We start from the raw sequence: 14,783 nt of genomic DNA on the forward strand, positions 1-14,783 counted from the left end.
TAGAATTCAGAGAGAGATTTTAAGCCTCACATTGGCTGCCAATTAAATGTGGGGGTAACTACTCTTTGAAATGTATGTTAGAGCTTTGATTTTTGCTTGAAAAAGCTATTAATTTTAAAGGAATTTCATAAACAATGTGTTAATCATTTGGAATCGAATGATTACCAGTAAAAAAAATTTTCCATTTTAATTTCAAATGTTACTTTCCACATTATTATCTGCACTCATGAGGATTGTTGGCTGTTTGTTTAAATATTTACCATGAAACAAGTTTTTTTTATGTCCTTATAGAGCATTTGTAAGCCTTTCAATAGAGGTAAAACTACTGAAACAGAAAAGCAAACAGGCAGTGAAATTGTTGCATACTCCATAAAGCCTCCATCACACACACCACCTACTACTAAATCGCTATTGGGAAAAGTCCTTTGCTTGTTTCCCCATCTGTAATATGGGGATGATCACACACCTTCTTTTGAATCTGTGGATGAGAAGCTCTGCCTAGGACCTAAGAAAGCTGTTCCAATTATGCTAACACTAGACCCGTTCTCAAGCATACCTTCTTGCCTTGGTTTCGTTTGAAGCAAAATGCACAAATTCAGTTACTGGAAAACTTGTTCATGCTGCAGATTTCTTGTTCACTAATGGCAAAGAGCTCTGATTTATAACAGTAGAAATCTGTCCTTTACACAACCAGGCCCAGAAGGGATTTGGCCCTGTTCCTGCAAACACAGGTGCACACAGGAGCTGTGCTACACATACATATGCAGTTGCTGGGTAGCTCCAGGACCAGGCCCATCCCCAGCACCCGGGCAACATACAGAGAATGGCATTCAACGTGACACTGGGGAGGATACAGCTGGCAGGGAACAGGGCGGCACTTTAGGGAGGGGGCGATTCTGGGCCCCAGCTGCAGTCTGCCAAACCCCGATAACCTTGAACTGCCGCTGGACATCACTGGGCTGGGCGGGCACAGGGCGCAGCCTACAACTCCCATGGCACACCTGGGCCAGCGAGGCGCTGCAGGCGGGTTTACACGATATCTGCCCCGCTCACCGCCCTGACAACAGGGGAGAGCAGACCGGAAGTTACGTTACCAGATGTGTAAAGGCTCTAATATTGTTCGACTAGAAACAGTGCCCGGAAGTAGTTGGAGCGGAACTTTAATACTGTCTCTCGGGCACAGTAACTGCACGTTATTTGCCGCGGTAGCGCTTTAATAGTGTCCTACTTGGGATAGCGACCGAGGGTTATTGGTTGCGCTAAACACGTTAATACAGCCCCACGAGGAAACGCGTCCAGAAATTATTCACTACGGCAAACTCACTAATATTGAGTGAGAAACAAATGATCATATACCTATACTGTTACGCTGGCAGGCTACTGCATTCTTACCCAACTGGAGCCTTTTTTTTACATAGTTCATTTTTACAACCCTAGGTCCACTATGTTGTATTCAGCAAGCCTGGAGGTTACCTTGCAGATAACTATGTTGAGAAAGGAGGTAGGGAATAGAGCATGTCCCAGTGATGTGGGTTAACTGTTGTGCTGCAATATTTTTGAAGACTCTTGTCTTCCTGTTTTACAATTGGTGGAAGAATGTTTGCAAAGTCCAGTTACCATTGCAGTTTATGTTAATACTGAATTGCATAGATGCTAACAAAACGTCAGCGTTAAGGTTGCCCAGAAGTGGCTTGTGCCCTTCCAGAATGTCATGTTCAGCAAAAATCAATCCATGAAAGTCAGGAACTACAGCGTTAATGTTCATACAGATGCAATCTTAACTCTTCCTCCCTTGAGCTGGCAATAGCCACTGGGAATTATCTGCATGCATTCCAGCTGCATTCAGTATATTAGATGTAGCGGTACTGAATATTGGAGGCATTAGTTGGAACAGCTAGGTAGAGGTTTGATTGTGATATGGTGATCTGGGGATTAGTCTGAAGAGTGTCTCAAAACTAAATTTTAATATAAGATCTGGGTCTGAGGCATCCGCCTTCCCCCTCTCTCCTTCCCCGCATATGTTTGATAAAAGGAAAGAAGTGTGTGTATCTTGCTAGATCTAATATGCATAATTTCAGCATTGCATACTGTAAGTTGTGTTAGTGTCAGGTCATATGGGCTGTCATGAGCTCTATTCGCTGAGTGACATCCACTATCTGTAAAGGCAAGTATGTGTGCTATGGGCACATTAGGTCATCACTCAAAGAGGACAAAGTTAAGATTGCATTGGTGTGTATCTTAACTCTGTAGTTCCTGGTATTCAGAGGTTTGAGTTTTGCTGAACTTGGCATTCTGGAAGGGCATCAGATAACACAGAATTAAGGTTGCCTGATGGTAACAAATTTTTGCCGATGAATACTGTATCTTTGCAATGAAGTAGCAAGTAAAGGTTTTATAAGCTGCAATCTTAATGTAGCTTTTCAGAGAATGAAGTTGTGTTACCATTGTAAGAAATAGGTGATTGTACTCTGAGTGAAGTGCAAATAATGGCAATCAACATAAACTAGGGCTGTTAAGCAATTAAAAAAAATTGTGATTAAAAAATTAATCACGATTAAACATGCTGTTAAAACTAGAATACAGTTTATTAAATATTTTTGGATGTTTACTACATTTTAAAATATATTAATTTCAATTACAACAATACAAAGTGTACAGTGCTCACTTTATAATTATTTTTGCTTACAAATATTTGCACTGTAAAAAACAAATTGTATTTCAATTCACTTTATACAAGTACTGTAGTGCAATCTCTTTATCATGAAAGTTGAACTTACAAATGTAGAACTACATACAACTATGTACAAAAAAACTGCATTCAAAAATAAAGCAATGCCAAACTTTAGAGCCTACTTCTTGGTCCGCCAGTCACTCAAACAAACAAGGTTGGTTACAATTTGCAGGAGATAATGCTGCCTGCTTCTTGTTTACAATGTCACGTGAAAGTGAGCACAGGCGTTCGCCTGGCACTGTTGTAGCTGACTTTGCAAGATATTTACGTGCCAGATGCGCTAAAGATTCATATGTCCCTTCATGCTTCAACCACCATTCCAGAGGACTTGCTTCCATGCTGATGATAGTTTCTGCTTGAAAACGACCCAAAGTAGTGTGGACTGACACATGTTCATTTTCGTCAGCTGAGTCAGATGCCACCAGCAGAAGATTGATTTTCTTTTTTGGTGGTTTGGGTTCTGAAGTTTCTGCATCAGAGTGTTGCTCTTTTAAGTCTTCTGAAAGCATGCGCCACGGCACTTCAGATTCTTAAACCTTGGGTTGAGTGCTGTTGCTATTTTTGAAAAATCTCACATCAGTACCTTCTTTGCATTTTGTCAAATCTGCAGTGAAAGTGTTCTTAAAACGAACATGTGCTGGGTCATCATCAGAGACTGCTATAACATGAAATATATGCAGAATATGGGTAAAACAGAGCAGGAGACATACAATTCCCCTGAGGAGTTCAATCACAAATATAATTGATGTGGTTTTTTTTTAAATGAGCATCATCAGCATGGAAACGTCCTCTGGAATGGTGGCCGAAGGATGAAGGGGCATACGAATGTTTATCATATCTGATATGTAAATACTTTGCAACGCTGGCTACAAAAGTGCCATGTGAACACCTGTTCTCACTTTCAGGTGACATTGTAAATAAAGAGCAGGCAACAGTATCTCCCATCGATGTAAACAAACTTGTTTGTCTTAGCAATTGATATAATAAGAAATAGGACTGAGTGGACTTGTAGGCTCTACTCAGGGCATCACAGAAGAGGGGAAGGGAACCAGCTATGGCTCCTAGATTCCATGACCCCATCCATGTTTGAGCAGGCTGAAGACAGTTCTAACGTACACCAGCTGGCTGTTGTTCCCAGAGGATCATAAATTAGATGGGGAATAGCCAGAATGCAGCAAATGCCAACCACTTGCCCCTCTCCGTCTCCAACATGCCTTTTGCCAACCTAACATACCCCCTGTGCTAGAGATTTTAGGAGAAGAGGTGTAGGAATCAGATATGCCAGCTTTACACCCACTGGAGATTCCCAGGTAATCCCCAGCAGGATAATTAGGTTCCCTCTTCAGTTGCCAAAAGGAGGCAGAGACTCTACCTCAATGTGTAGAGTGTGGCCCTTGACTTTTGAGACAATGTTTGACCCTGAGGCTAAAGAAATTGGATCTCTCTATTGTAAACTATACAGTGTTTTCACAAGTTCTTAGCCCGAACCCCATTAAAAATTGCAATCCATGTCTTTAAACACAAAAGGAAAACAGCAAATACATCCCTCTCCCCCCCGCCTTCTGTCACCTCCAAAATCAAAGCAGCCAGGTTGCAAAAAATAATCTAAAAACCACTCCGTGGAACTACTTTAAGAGTCCCAAACACCACAGTCCTCTCCAATACTTGTTTGTAAAGATTGGCTTTACAATATGCTTAGAAGTAAATGAACGTGGACTATGTCACATCAGAAGAGGAGTATTTCAAGTTGCACGGTCCCACAGAAATAGCACTGCTGTTAGTCCATTCCCTCTCTTCCCCAATCAGCCCAACATTCTCCTCTCACATGCACACAGTTGTTCTCTTTCCTTCTTCTGTGAGGCCACAAAGAAAGAGGCTTGGGGCTGCCAGAGCTTGGCAGTTAGAGGAAGCCACTGCAGCATGGGAACTGGGTTGTAGCTGAAAGTATTAGCCATGCCAGAGAGGGGAGCCACCCTGACCCATCTACCACTGGCAAAAAGTGCGCCCCAATTATCAGCTGGATGTGGAAGAATCAAAGAACCCATACAATTTCCTTAACAAAATGTTGAACTTTTATTAAATACAGTTCTGAAGCAGTGAGGTTACAATAATTCAACAAGTTCCTAAATTCTGACACCTCCTCAGCCAAGAACCTGTTTCCAGACTAAGCACAGGGTACAGCTACAACATTAGTTTCAAGAGTTATCTTTTTCTGTTCCTAGTCCCTTCTAGCCAATAGGAGCACAGGAAACATAGAATCATAGAACTGGAAGGGACCTCGAGAGGTCATCTAATCCAGTCCCTTGCTCTCAAGGCAATACTAAGTATTATCTAGACCATCCCTGACAGGTGTTTGTCCAACCTGCTCTTAAAAATCCCCAATGATGGAGATTCCACAACCTCCCTAGGCAATTTATTCCAGTGCTTAATCATTCTGACAATTAGGAAGTTTTTCCTAATGTCCAACCTAAACCACCCTTGCTGCAATTTAAGCCCATTGCTTCTTGTCCTATCCTCAGAGGTTAAGAACAATAATTTTTCTCCCTGCTCGTAACAACCTTTTATGTACTTGAAAACTGTTGTCAGACTATTCAGTGGTCTAATCCATGAACGAACTCACTCCAGTTTTTTAGTTGCTGGATCACTATATTGGATAACATACATTTTAAACCTCACCTGATAAACAATTTTAAAAAATTACTCTATAATTTTGGTGAAGTTACACTGCTAGAAATTTTCTTTTTCCTAATGCTTATTTGTGAAATATTGGCTCTACGGGCTTGTTTAGATTAGGAAAATTTGCACAGGTGTTACTTCAGTACTCCTGTTTTACACTGATGCAAAATCCCTATCAGTTTAACTACATCTGTATAGTTACACCAGTCAGGGGGAATGGGGGCCAAAATACACACAGCACGGAGTCTGTACACTTTTAGAATCTGGTGATAAAGGGGGGCTAGGCAGCTGAATCCAGTCTGCAGTACAGTATCTCAGTCTGCTATCCTGCTTATTACAGTAAGCACAGCATTTATAGGACACATTTTTAAAGCATATTACAAACATCAATTCATTTAATAGGGCACTAATTATTGTACTCAATAAGATAAAACTAACATAGAACAGTAGCACAGACAAGCTTGTTTGTGTTCTTCACAATACTAGAGATTAAATTGCAGCAGCCTGGATTTTACTTATCAAACCAATGACTTGGTGCATGCAGGGCTAGAACTGAAAAGCCAAATATAGGCCAGGAGTTTTTCAAGCCCTTTTGGATGAGTACTATTACCATAATCCCTTCTGGTTTTAAATGTGCAGGATGTGTGTTCACTCAGGTACTGTTCAGACAATTTTAGAGTCATATAAAACGTCTTTTTTTCATCATAGGGAAGGAAGAAGAGATGCTCTAGCTGCTCCATTTTCTGCTGCCTTTCAATATTCACATCTGCCCAAGCTCATTTATAATAAATTTCCATCACCAACAGACAGTTATTTAAGGAAAAGATAATCAGCTCCTCCAGTCACTCTACCTCACCCTAAAGAAGCAAAAGGAGGGCACAAGCCTAATTTTTAAAATCTTCTGCAGGCAACTTTTAAACCAGAGAATTTAGATGAGCAAAGTGTGTACATTCAAAAGTGATGGTTTCCACAGCAGTGTATACTTTGGCAGGTCAGCTGTCTATGTTGTTAAATGTATGTGTCACTATGTATGTGCACTGCATCCAAGTTAATGTTTTGTGTCTTAATTTTTAGAATTTCCTTACGTGTTTATATTTAATATCACATTCTTTACACAACATCAACTAACAGAATTGTAGTTTGACATTTGATTTCTTTTGTAAGAATATGGGGAAAACGAAAAGGAGGACTTGTGCATTTATGTGGCTATGCTCTTGAGTTTTTAAAGAAACTGTGCGCATGGTAAGGACGGCTTGCTAAAACTCTTCTGGCCTCTTAAAAGGCATCGGAAAAGACGCAGCTCTTGTGATGGGTTTTTTTTCTGATTCTCTCCATTATTAAATCTATTTCAAATTTTGCTCGCTCTCTAGCTGAAGTGTATCCCCAGACTGCACAAAATGGAGTCCAAACACCTGGTCTAATGGCCATACAATACAAGGAAAATGAATACTTTGATGTAATTAATTTTTCAGTTAACGCATTGCCTATATCATTTTTCCCTTCATCCAATGTACAGTATAGCATTGCAGCTCTAGTGTGTGTACAAGCAGTTCAAAAACAGAGACACAGGCTAAGCCATCTATCAACATGTTTCCCGTTTTCATTAGTTTTTGTTTCCTAACCATGCAAATTTGCTGGAAGTTCAAATTCCTGAAGAATTTGGGAGATGTTTTCCCTCCCCTTTCTTCAGCAAAGGCATATCAATATTTCTTCCCCCACCCCCAGGAACTCCAACTGTTCACATGTCTTCCTCTTGTCTAAAAATAGAAAGTGACTTTACTGCCACAATTCCCAGCCTCAGAGCTTGGATTACCAAAGAGAATCCAAATACACTATACTGCCCTAGGACTGGCTTTGGTCTCTGTACATAACTGACACCTAATAGTTGAAGGGAAATCCAAATAAGGACATTATCAATCCCATAGTGCCTGTAACTTAACCATCCTTTAGAAATAAGGAATATTGTGCTAGCATGACATAAACGGTTACCTACCTTTCGTAACTGTTGTTCTTCGAGATGTGTTGCTCTTGTCCATTCCATTCTACATGGGCAGCTTATTGGTTTTGGGGGTATTAGCACAGGAGTGGGAATCAGGAACTTCTGAATTCTAACCCTGACTGGAGATCCATCTGCTTTTGTGACAATGGGAAAATCACTTAATCTCTGCTTGAGTTTCTCTGTCACAAGTGGTGCTGTGATGATTAGTTAATAGACCAAATTCTGGTCTGTTATGCCAGTGCAGTCCCACTGACTTCAGTGAAATTGCATTAGTGTACCAGAGTAGAATTTGATCTTCTTGTGGAATGGTTTGAAGAAGCAAAGCATCATAGTCAGTAAGTACTAAATATTAATTTATTAAATAGTTAAGATATGATTTTGTTTGCTCTCCATAGTCTGGAAACAAGTCATTTTTCCACAGGGCAAAGATGAACAACAATTCTAGAATAGAAACTGAAGCAAACATTTGATTATTTGATAACTATGGAACTAATGACGTTAAGAAAATAAAATACGAGTCCAGTTCTTACCATTTTCTAAAATTCAATAAGTCAAAATATAATTTTTTACTCATGCGTTTGAGACACTGCTGGTCACCTACCTTCTGAAAAAATCCTTATTTTTTCATATCATAGGACTGTAGTATTCAGGGCCATACTCATTTCTGTGCCTCTGTTATCTCACCAATTGTTTTTGATAAAATGTAGAAATTTCAGATTTAATTATTTTAGTGGTAGGAGAAAAAAGTTTTGTACTTTTTCTTAATCTACTTCTTTGTCCAAATCCTTTAATCAATCTGGCTGCTGGCCATTAGAACATGTGCATCCAGCCCTGGGAAGCTCACATAAGCGTAATGGATCCCCCAGTGGCACAGCAGCTCATACAGCCCCTGCTGCTACCCCCCCACCAACCTCCCCATTGCTAGCACAGGAGATGTGGCTGGCCATCTTTATGGTACACAATTCCCCAGTGATGGCTTTAGTCCCTTAAGGGTGTTAAGAGATGGCATAGATTAGACCACACATAGGGGTACTATAATATATGACGTGGGGGGGAAGGGGTGACAAGGAGAATACCCACATTATACACAGCAGCCCTAGGATCAGGGGAGTGTAAAGGTGAGGTTTATGCTGCCATTGAACCCTCCCCCACCCAACCTGCACTATGTGCACTTCAGTCATAGCTGAGAATCTGGCCCCTTTTATTTCAGAAAGACTTCTGAAAGGGTGGAAGACCAGACCAATCTGTTACAGTAGTGCTGATACACATCTTTAAAGCGGGGACTTGTTTATTTGGCACAGTGAACTTACAGTATAGCACCTTGTACAGTTACCACGCTACATAAATCATAATTTGTATTGAATATTATAGAAAAATGCCAATTAATTTTGAAAATTGTTATTTATGAAGAATCCCTTGGCAAAACCAAATTATCACAGTAGTATTCCAAAATAATCCTGAAGGACAGAAGTCTACAATGCAGTTCTGTTATTTAGGAAAGGCGATCAGAATTCATTTTTCGAAGTTTGGCAGGCAAATTATCCTCTAGTCTTGTCCCTAAGGTGAGCATACCTTGAGGCTTTTTCTGTAACTCAAGATCTCCAGTAGACTGAGTCAAAGACTCAGATTTGATTCTGAAGGCCTTCAGTTGTATCCTTTCATCACCATCTTCATTGCTGGGAACAGAACTTATCTGCTGAATTTTTAAGAGATCTCCAGTACTGCAAGCTTTCTCTACATTGCTGGAAGTCATTCTCATGACTCTTCTCTGAAGGCCTGCCTTTCTGGAGCTAATTTTTTGCAGTTTGCTAGGAAACTTGTTTGTTTTCTCTTCTAAAATATCAATACAGTCAAGTGAGCAGATGTGTTCCCTTCTGTTTCGGTTGTTACCAATAGGAGTATTGAAAGGAGATGGAAGAGACAGGCTTTCCTCCTGTTCTTTAACACTATAAGGAGGTGTAGGGACTTCAAAGGTGGCATGAAACTGAGAGTAATCCACACGAAAAAAGCCATCCTCTAGGGACATTACTGGGAGGAATCTGTGGCCCCAAAGAACTTCATCTTCTGTGTAGGAGGTCCTAGCCTGACACGTCATTCCTACATAAACAGACGGGATCGTTAACCTTATAAAATGAAAGAACAGATCAACATATGGTAGGAGGAGAATATATGGTAACATTGCATAATAAAAATCAATCCTATTCTACATCAAACAATACTGAGATAATGTGTTGCTCCATCTGGTGACCGCCAGTCTCCTAACAGTTAGATAGTGTTTCTAAGTAAATCAGATTTGCTTATACAAATATTTGATTAACTCTGTCTTGTCACTGTACCAAACCAATTTATTTTGAATAGTGGGGAGATGTAATTACAAATAAAATAATAAAAGTGAGGTAACAAATACTTCAGGGAATATTCTCTTACTAGGGGTATTGGTGTGCTACTTTAGTTGTACTAGTGTCTGGGAAGTTCTCTCAGAAGTGGTCCGAAAGGCCCATTACTCAGCTGGGTATGAGGGTTAAGGATTGTACTCCCGGCTTGAATTTAGAGAGTTCTCCAGCAAAGATTAGGAGTGCCAGGAACTAAAGCTAGATTAATAACTTTTTAACACACTGCCCCATAGCATGCTGAGCTCCTTTCTCACCAACACAAACCTAAAAACATCACTGCTGACATCATGTTACAATGGTCTCTGATATTGTTACATATGCTATATTGTAAAAGTTTTGAGATTTTTTTGCCTCACTTAAGGCACAGATTCATAGATTACTATATTTTAATGAAGACTTGTAAATTGATCATGAAAACATTTTAGCTCAGGCACAAAATCTGTACCAAGTTTACCATGTTGTTAGGCTGATGGAAACAACCAATATGAATTTTCCAGGAGAACAGAATTTTGAATGACTGCCTTGATATAATATTGTACCATTGATTAAGATAAATATTAGGACTAAAGACAAACTGAAAGTGTCAACATTAAAATACAATATGTAGACCAGCTGTTCTCAAACTTTAGCAACCCGAGGACCCCCATTTTGATTTAAACATTTTTAGAGGACCCCCAAATCCGAGTAGCCACAGCTGGGCCAGACAGCCAAACGGAGCAGTCCCAGCCACGGATTGGGGGCATATTGCCCTGGCTCCAGCAAGGAGGGGGATCAGGGCTGGAGCAGGGGGTTGGGGCATGGGAGGGTGTTCAGGGTTCTGGGTCTGGGAGGGACTTTGGGTGCGGGAGGGGGCTCAGGGCTGGGGTGCAGGCTGTGGGAGGGAATTTGGGTACGGGAGGTGCTCAGGGCTGGCAGGTGGGGCATAGGCTCCTGGAGGGAGTTTGGGTGCAGGAGGGGCTCAGGGATGGGAGTTTGGGTGCAGGAGGGGTGCAGGCTCTGAGAAGGAGTTTGGGTTCAGGAGGGGGCTCAGGGCTGTGGCACGGGCTCTGGGTGGCGTTTACCTGGGGTGGTTCCCCAGAAGCAGTGACATCTCCCTCTGGGTCCTAGGCAGAGGCACGGCTGGCCAGGCAGGCAGCTCTGCATGCTGCTGCTGCCTCCGTTGGCAGGTGCTGCCCCTGCAGCTCCCATTGGCCACAGTTCCCAGCCAATGGGAGCTGCAGAGCCAGCACTCATGGCAGGGGCAGCATGCAGACACACATACACACACACACTGCCGTCCCTGCGCCTAGGAGACAGAAGGACATCTGGTTACCGTACCCACTCCACACCTTCCTCCGCCCACCTCTTCCCACCCTGCTCCATCTGTGCCCCTCCTCTTCCCCGCCTCTTTCTGCCACCTCCCCCAAGCGCGCCCCATCACACTCCTCCTCCTCCCTCCTGCATGCTGCTTAACAGCTGTTTTGTGTCATGAAGGAAGCACTGGGAGGGAGGGGAAGAGTTGATCAGCAGGCCTGGCGGCTCCAGACAAGTCATGACTTGCAGACCGCTTGGAGCCAGACATGACTCATGGATCCCCCAGAGTATCTTCACAGACCCCCAGGGGTCCATGGACCCCAGTTTGAGAAACGCTGACATAGACAATTTACTTTGTTCAAAATCTTACCAGTAGTTTCAACAATTCCTTCAAGGATGACAACGATCTCAAACTGCTCACTTCTTAGCGATCTTTTAGAGAGACAAAAAAAGGGGCTTTTGGGGTTGATTTCATGACAGATGGTTAAAGGAGAAACTAAAAACAGCTGGTCAGCTCCAGTTCCAAATCCAACATCCAACTCACATTGATCTAATGGCAGGAATTCCCCTTCAGGTGTCTGTCGGGACTAAAGACAAAAAGACAGTTAGGCCCCAGGCAGTATATGAAGTTGTGACTGGGTCTAAATGTGTATCTCTGATAACATTACTATTTAAACAGCAGTTCTCTGTGTCATCATATGGAGGTACTAGTATATTACACTAGACACTCCTAGATCATTCTGTATAACTGATCCTGTCATTATTTACTACTCTCCTAGACTGTCATCTAGAAGCTTTGCTAAGAGTGATTTTATATTTTTGTCCAGACCATTGATAAAGATATCGATTAGCATTGGGCCTAGAACAGATCCCAGTGGGACCCCACAAGAAACAACCTGACTGAATGATGAGGCTTCATTAACAATTACTTTCAGATCTACCAGTTGTCAGTTTTAATCCATTTAATATGTGATACATTAGTTTTGTATATTGCTATTTTTTTAGTTAAAAAGTCATGCGGTACTAGCTTAAAGGCCTTACACAACTCATGTCAATTTATCAACCAAACTTTTAATATTAAAAAAAAAAATGACAAGACCTAGTCCGTAAAACCATGTTGACTGGCATTTTTCACTGCTTGCAGCCTGTATCAAGCATTTCAAGATTTAGTCCAGAACTGATATTCTAGAAACTGTCCTATTGTTACACAGGTCATTTCATTTATCCCTTTTAAATATTGGTACAATATTACCTTTTTTCAGTCATCTGGAACTTCCACAATATGCCAATATTTATTAAAAAATCAGCATCAGTTGGTAAGAGTTCTTCAGCCAATTGCTTTAAAGTTCTTGAGTGCAAGTTATTTGGATCTTGGAGATTTTAAATGTTCAGAAACTTCGCCAATGCTATTTAACATCCTCCCTAGTTACTTCTGGTTGGAAATTATGTAGTTATTATTGCTATGATATGAATAATTATCCAGCTTCTTCCTAACTACAGAACAAATATTTAATACACATTTCTGCCTTTGCTGTATTATTATAAGTTTACTATTACCATCACGAGACATCCTGTTCTTTAGATCCTTTGTTAGACCTGGGATGAAGTCATAGCCCCACTGAAGTCCATGGAAGCTTTCACCTTATGTGATGGACTAGATGCCCTAGCAGGAGTTTTCCATCTTTAATTTCTACAAGTGACTACTGCATCTCCAAATTCCCTCTTCTCAGCACTCATACCACAAAAAACTAGAATGCCTGATGGTCTGGTATAGGTCGGCAATTATATAACCAGCTAATTAGCTGGTGGAGTATTTCAGCTATGTTAAATGTCTGTTTTAGTTCTTCAGATATTCATGTGTTTTTTGTCTGTTTCCTGGCTAAGAAGTTGTGATGTCTTCTTATCCCAAATAACAAGGCTTTCACCCTCTTTGACAGGAATCAGTTTCTCCATGGCTGATGAGATCAATAAGAATGTCAGCTGCATGACTTTTAAAACATTGTGGGTGAAGGTTACAAGACTGACTGTGCTAGAAACTAAAAGCAAACAAGAATTCTGCCCCATGGTAATCACAAGAACCTGGACTAAGGGTGAAGGCTTTGTCAGACTACTGAAAAAAGTACTTTAGGTCCTTTCAGGAAAAGTTACAATATCAAACAGTAGAGTGCATAGCTTTAATTAAGTTGGCTGGCTACTGTTCTCTCAGGATGAGCATTAACTGGTAGCAGACATCTGATCTATCATCGAAACTGATAAGACTGAGCATGAGCTGCATGCTTTACCATGTTTTAAAGAAAATATCTTGAAACACTGATTTAGAAAAAAATAGGGCTGTCAAACATTAAAAAAAATTTCCATATATACTCTTTCATTAGCCTGTTCGTTTATAAGCTGACCCCCCAAAATGGATACGTAAAAATAGCAAAAACTGTATGACCCTTTCTTAAGCCAACCCTGTATTTCAGAGGTTGGAAAACTTTGGCTCCAGGCCCATCAGGGTAAGCTGATGGTGCATTGGCATGTTTTGTTTACTTGGAGCATCTGCAGGAATGGAGCCTCTCAGCTCCCTGTGGCTGCAGTTTGCCATTCCCAGACAATGGGAATGGTGAGCCACGGCCACAGGGAGCTGAGGGGCTCCATGCCTGCAGACGCTCCAGGTAAACAAAACTACAATATTATAGATCAGGGATCAGCAACCTTTGGCACACGGCCTGCCAGGATAAACACCCTGTGGGGCCGGGCTGGTTTGTTTACCTGGTGCATCCGCAGGTTCGCCTGATCGTGGCTCCCACTGGCTGTGGTTCACCGCTCCAGGCCAATGGGGTTGCGGAAAGTGGCGCGGACCGAGGGATGTGTTGGCCACTTCCTGCTCGGCATGCCAGAACCGTGTTGCCACACAGGGTAATGCACTAAGGATTTCGTGCATGGAGCAACAGTGACTCTATGTGGCCATGCATGGTAATGCACAGAGCATCTCTCTCATAGAGCAACAGTGACACCGTGTGGTAACACAGGGTATACACAGAGCATTTCCCTCACAGAGCAACAGGGACACCGTGTGGCCACACAGGATAATACACAGAGCATTTCCTGCATGGAGCAACCGTGACTCTGTGCGGCCACGCGGGGTACGGCACACAGCATTTCTTGCATAAAGCTAGAGTGACACCATGTGGCCACGCAGGTTAATGCACGGAGCATCTCTCTCACAGAGCAACAGTCACACCGTGTGGACACGGGGAGTAATGCAAAGAACATTTCCTGCATAGACCTACAGTGACACTGTGTGGCCACGCAGGGTAATGCACAGAGCATCTCTCTCACAGAGCAACAGTGACACCGTGTGGTCACGCAGGGTAATGCACTAAGGATTTCCTGCATGGATCAACAGTGACTCCGTGTGGCTACGCAGGGTAATGCACAAAGCATCTCTCTCACAGACCAACAGTGACACTGCGTGGTCACGCAGGGTACGTACAGATTATTTCTCTCACAGAGCAACAGTGACACTGCGGCCACACAGGGTAATGCACAGAATATTTCCCTCACGGAGCAACAGTGACAGTGTGAGGCAACACAGTGTAATGCACAGAGCATCTCTCTCATACAGCAAAAGTGACACCGTGTGGCCACACAGAATAATGCACAGACCATTTCCTGCATGGAGCTACAATGACACCGTGTGGCCACA

General features: G+C 42.0%; 1 protein-coding gene across 50 annotated transcripts in view; it reads right to left on the reverse strand.

The window, feature by feature from the left end:
* Positions 1-5,250: 5,250 nt before the first annotated feature.
* Positions 5,251-14,783, reverse strand: part of LOC115639454 (G protein-activated inward rectifier potassium channel 1-like) — a 38,532-nt gene continuing 28,999 nt past the window's right edge. For 38 of the 50 annotated variants that reach the window (XM_030542209.1, XM_030542215.1, XM_030542222.1 and 35 more), the window contains 2 exons: positions 11,463-11,679; positions 5,251-9,503 (listed from right to left, as the gene is read on the reverse strand). In XM_030542209.1, coding sequence (XP_030398069.1) covers positions 8,899-9,503; positions 11,463-11,679 — 822 coding nt within the window. In that variant the 3' untranslated portion in view covers positions 5,251-8,898. Of the gene's footprint in view, positions 9,530-11,044; positions 11,085-11,462; positions 11,680-14,783 lie in introns of those variants that run through there. The other 12 variants (XR_003997675.1, XR_003997673.1, XR_003997674.1 and 9 more) reach the window with 5 other exon arrangements.

The sequence above is a fragment of the Gopherus evgoodei genome, chromosome 24 (genome assembly GCF_007399415.2).
Source record: "Gopherus evgoodei ecotype Sinaloan lineage chromosome 24, rGopEvg1_v1.p, whole genome shotgun sequence".
Lineage (NCBI taxonomy): Eukaryota > Metazoa > Chordata > Testudines > Testudinidae > Gopherus > Gopherus evgoodei.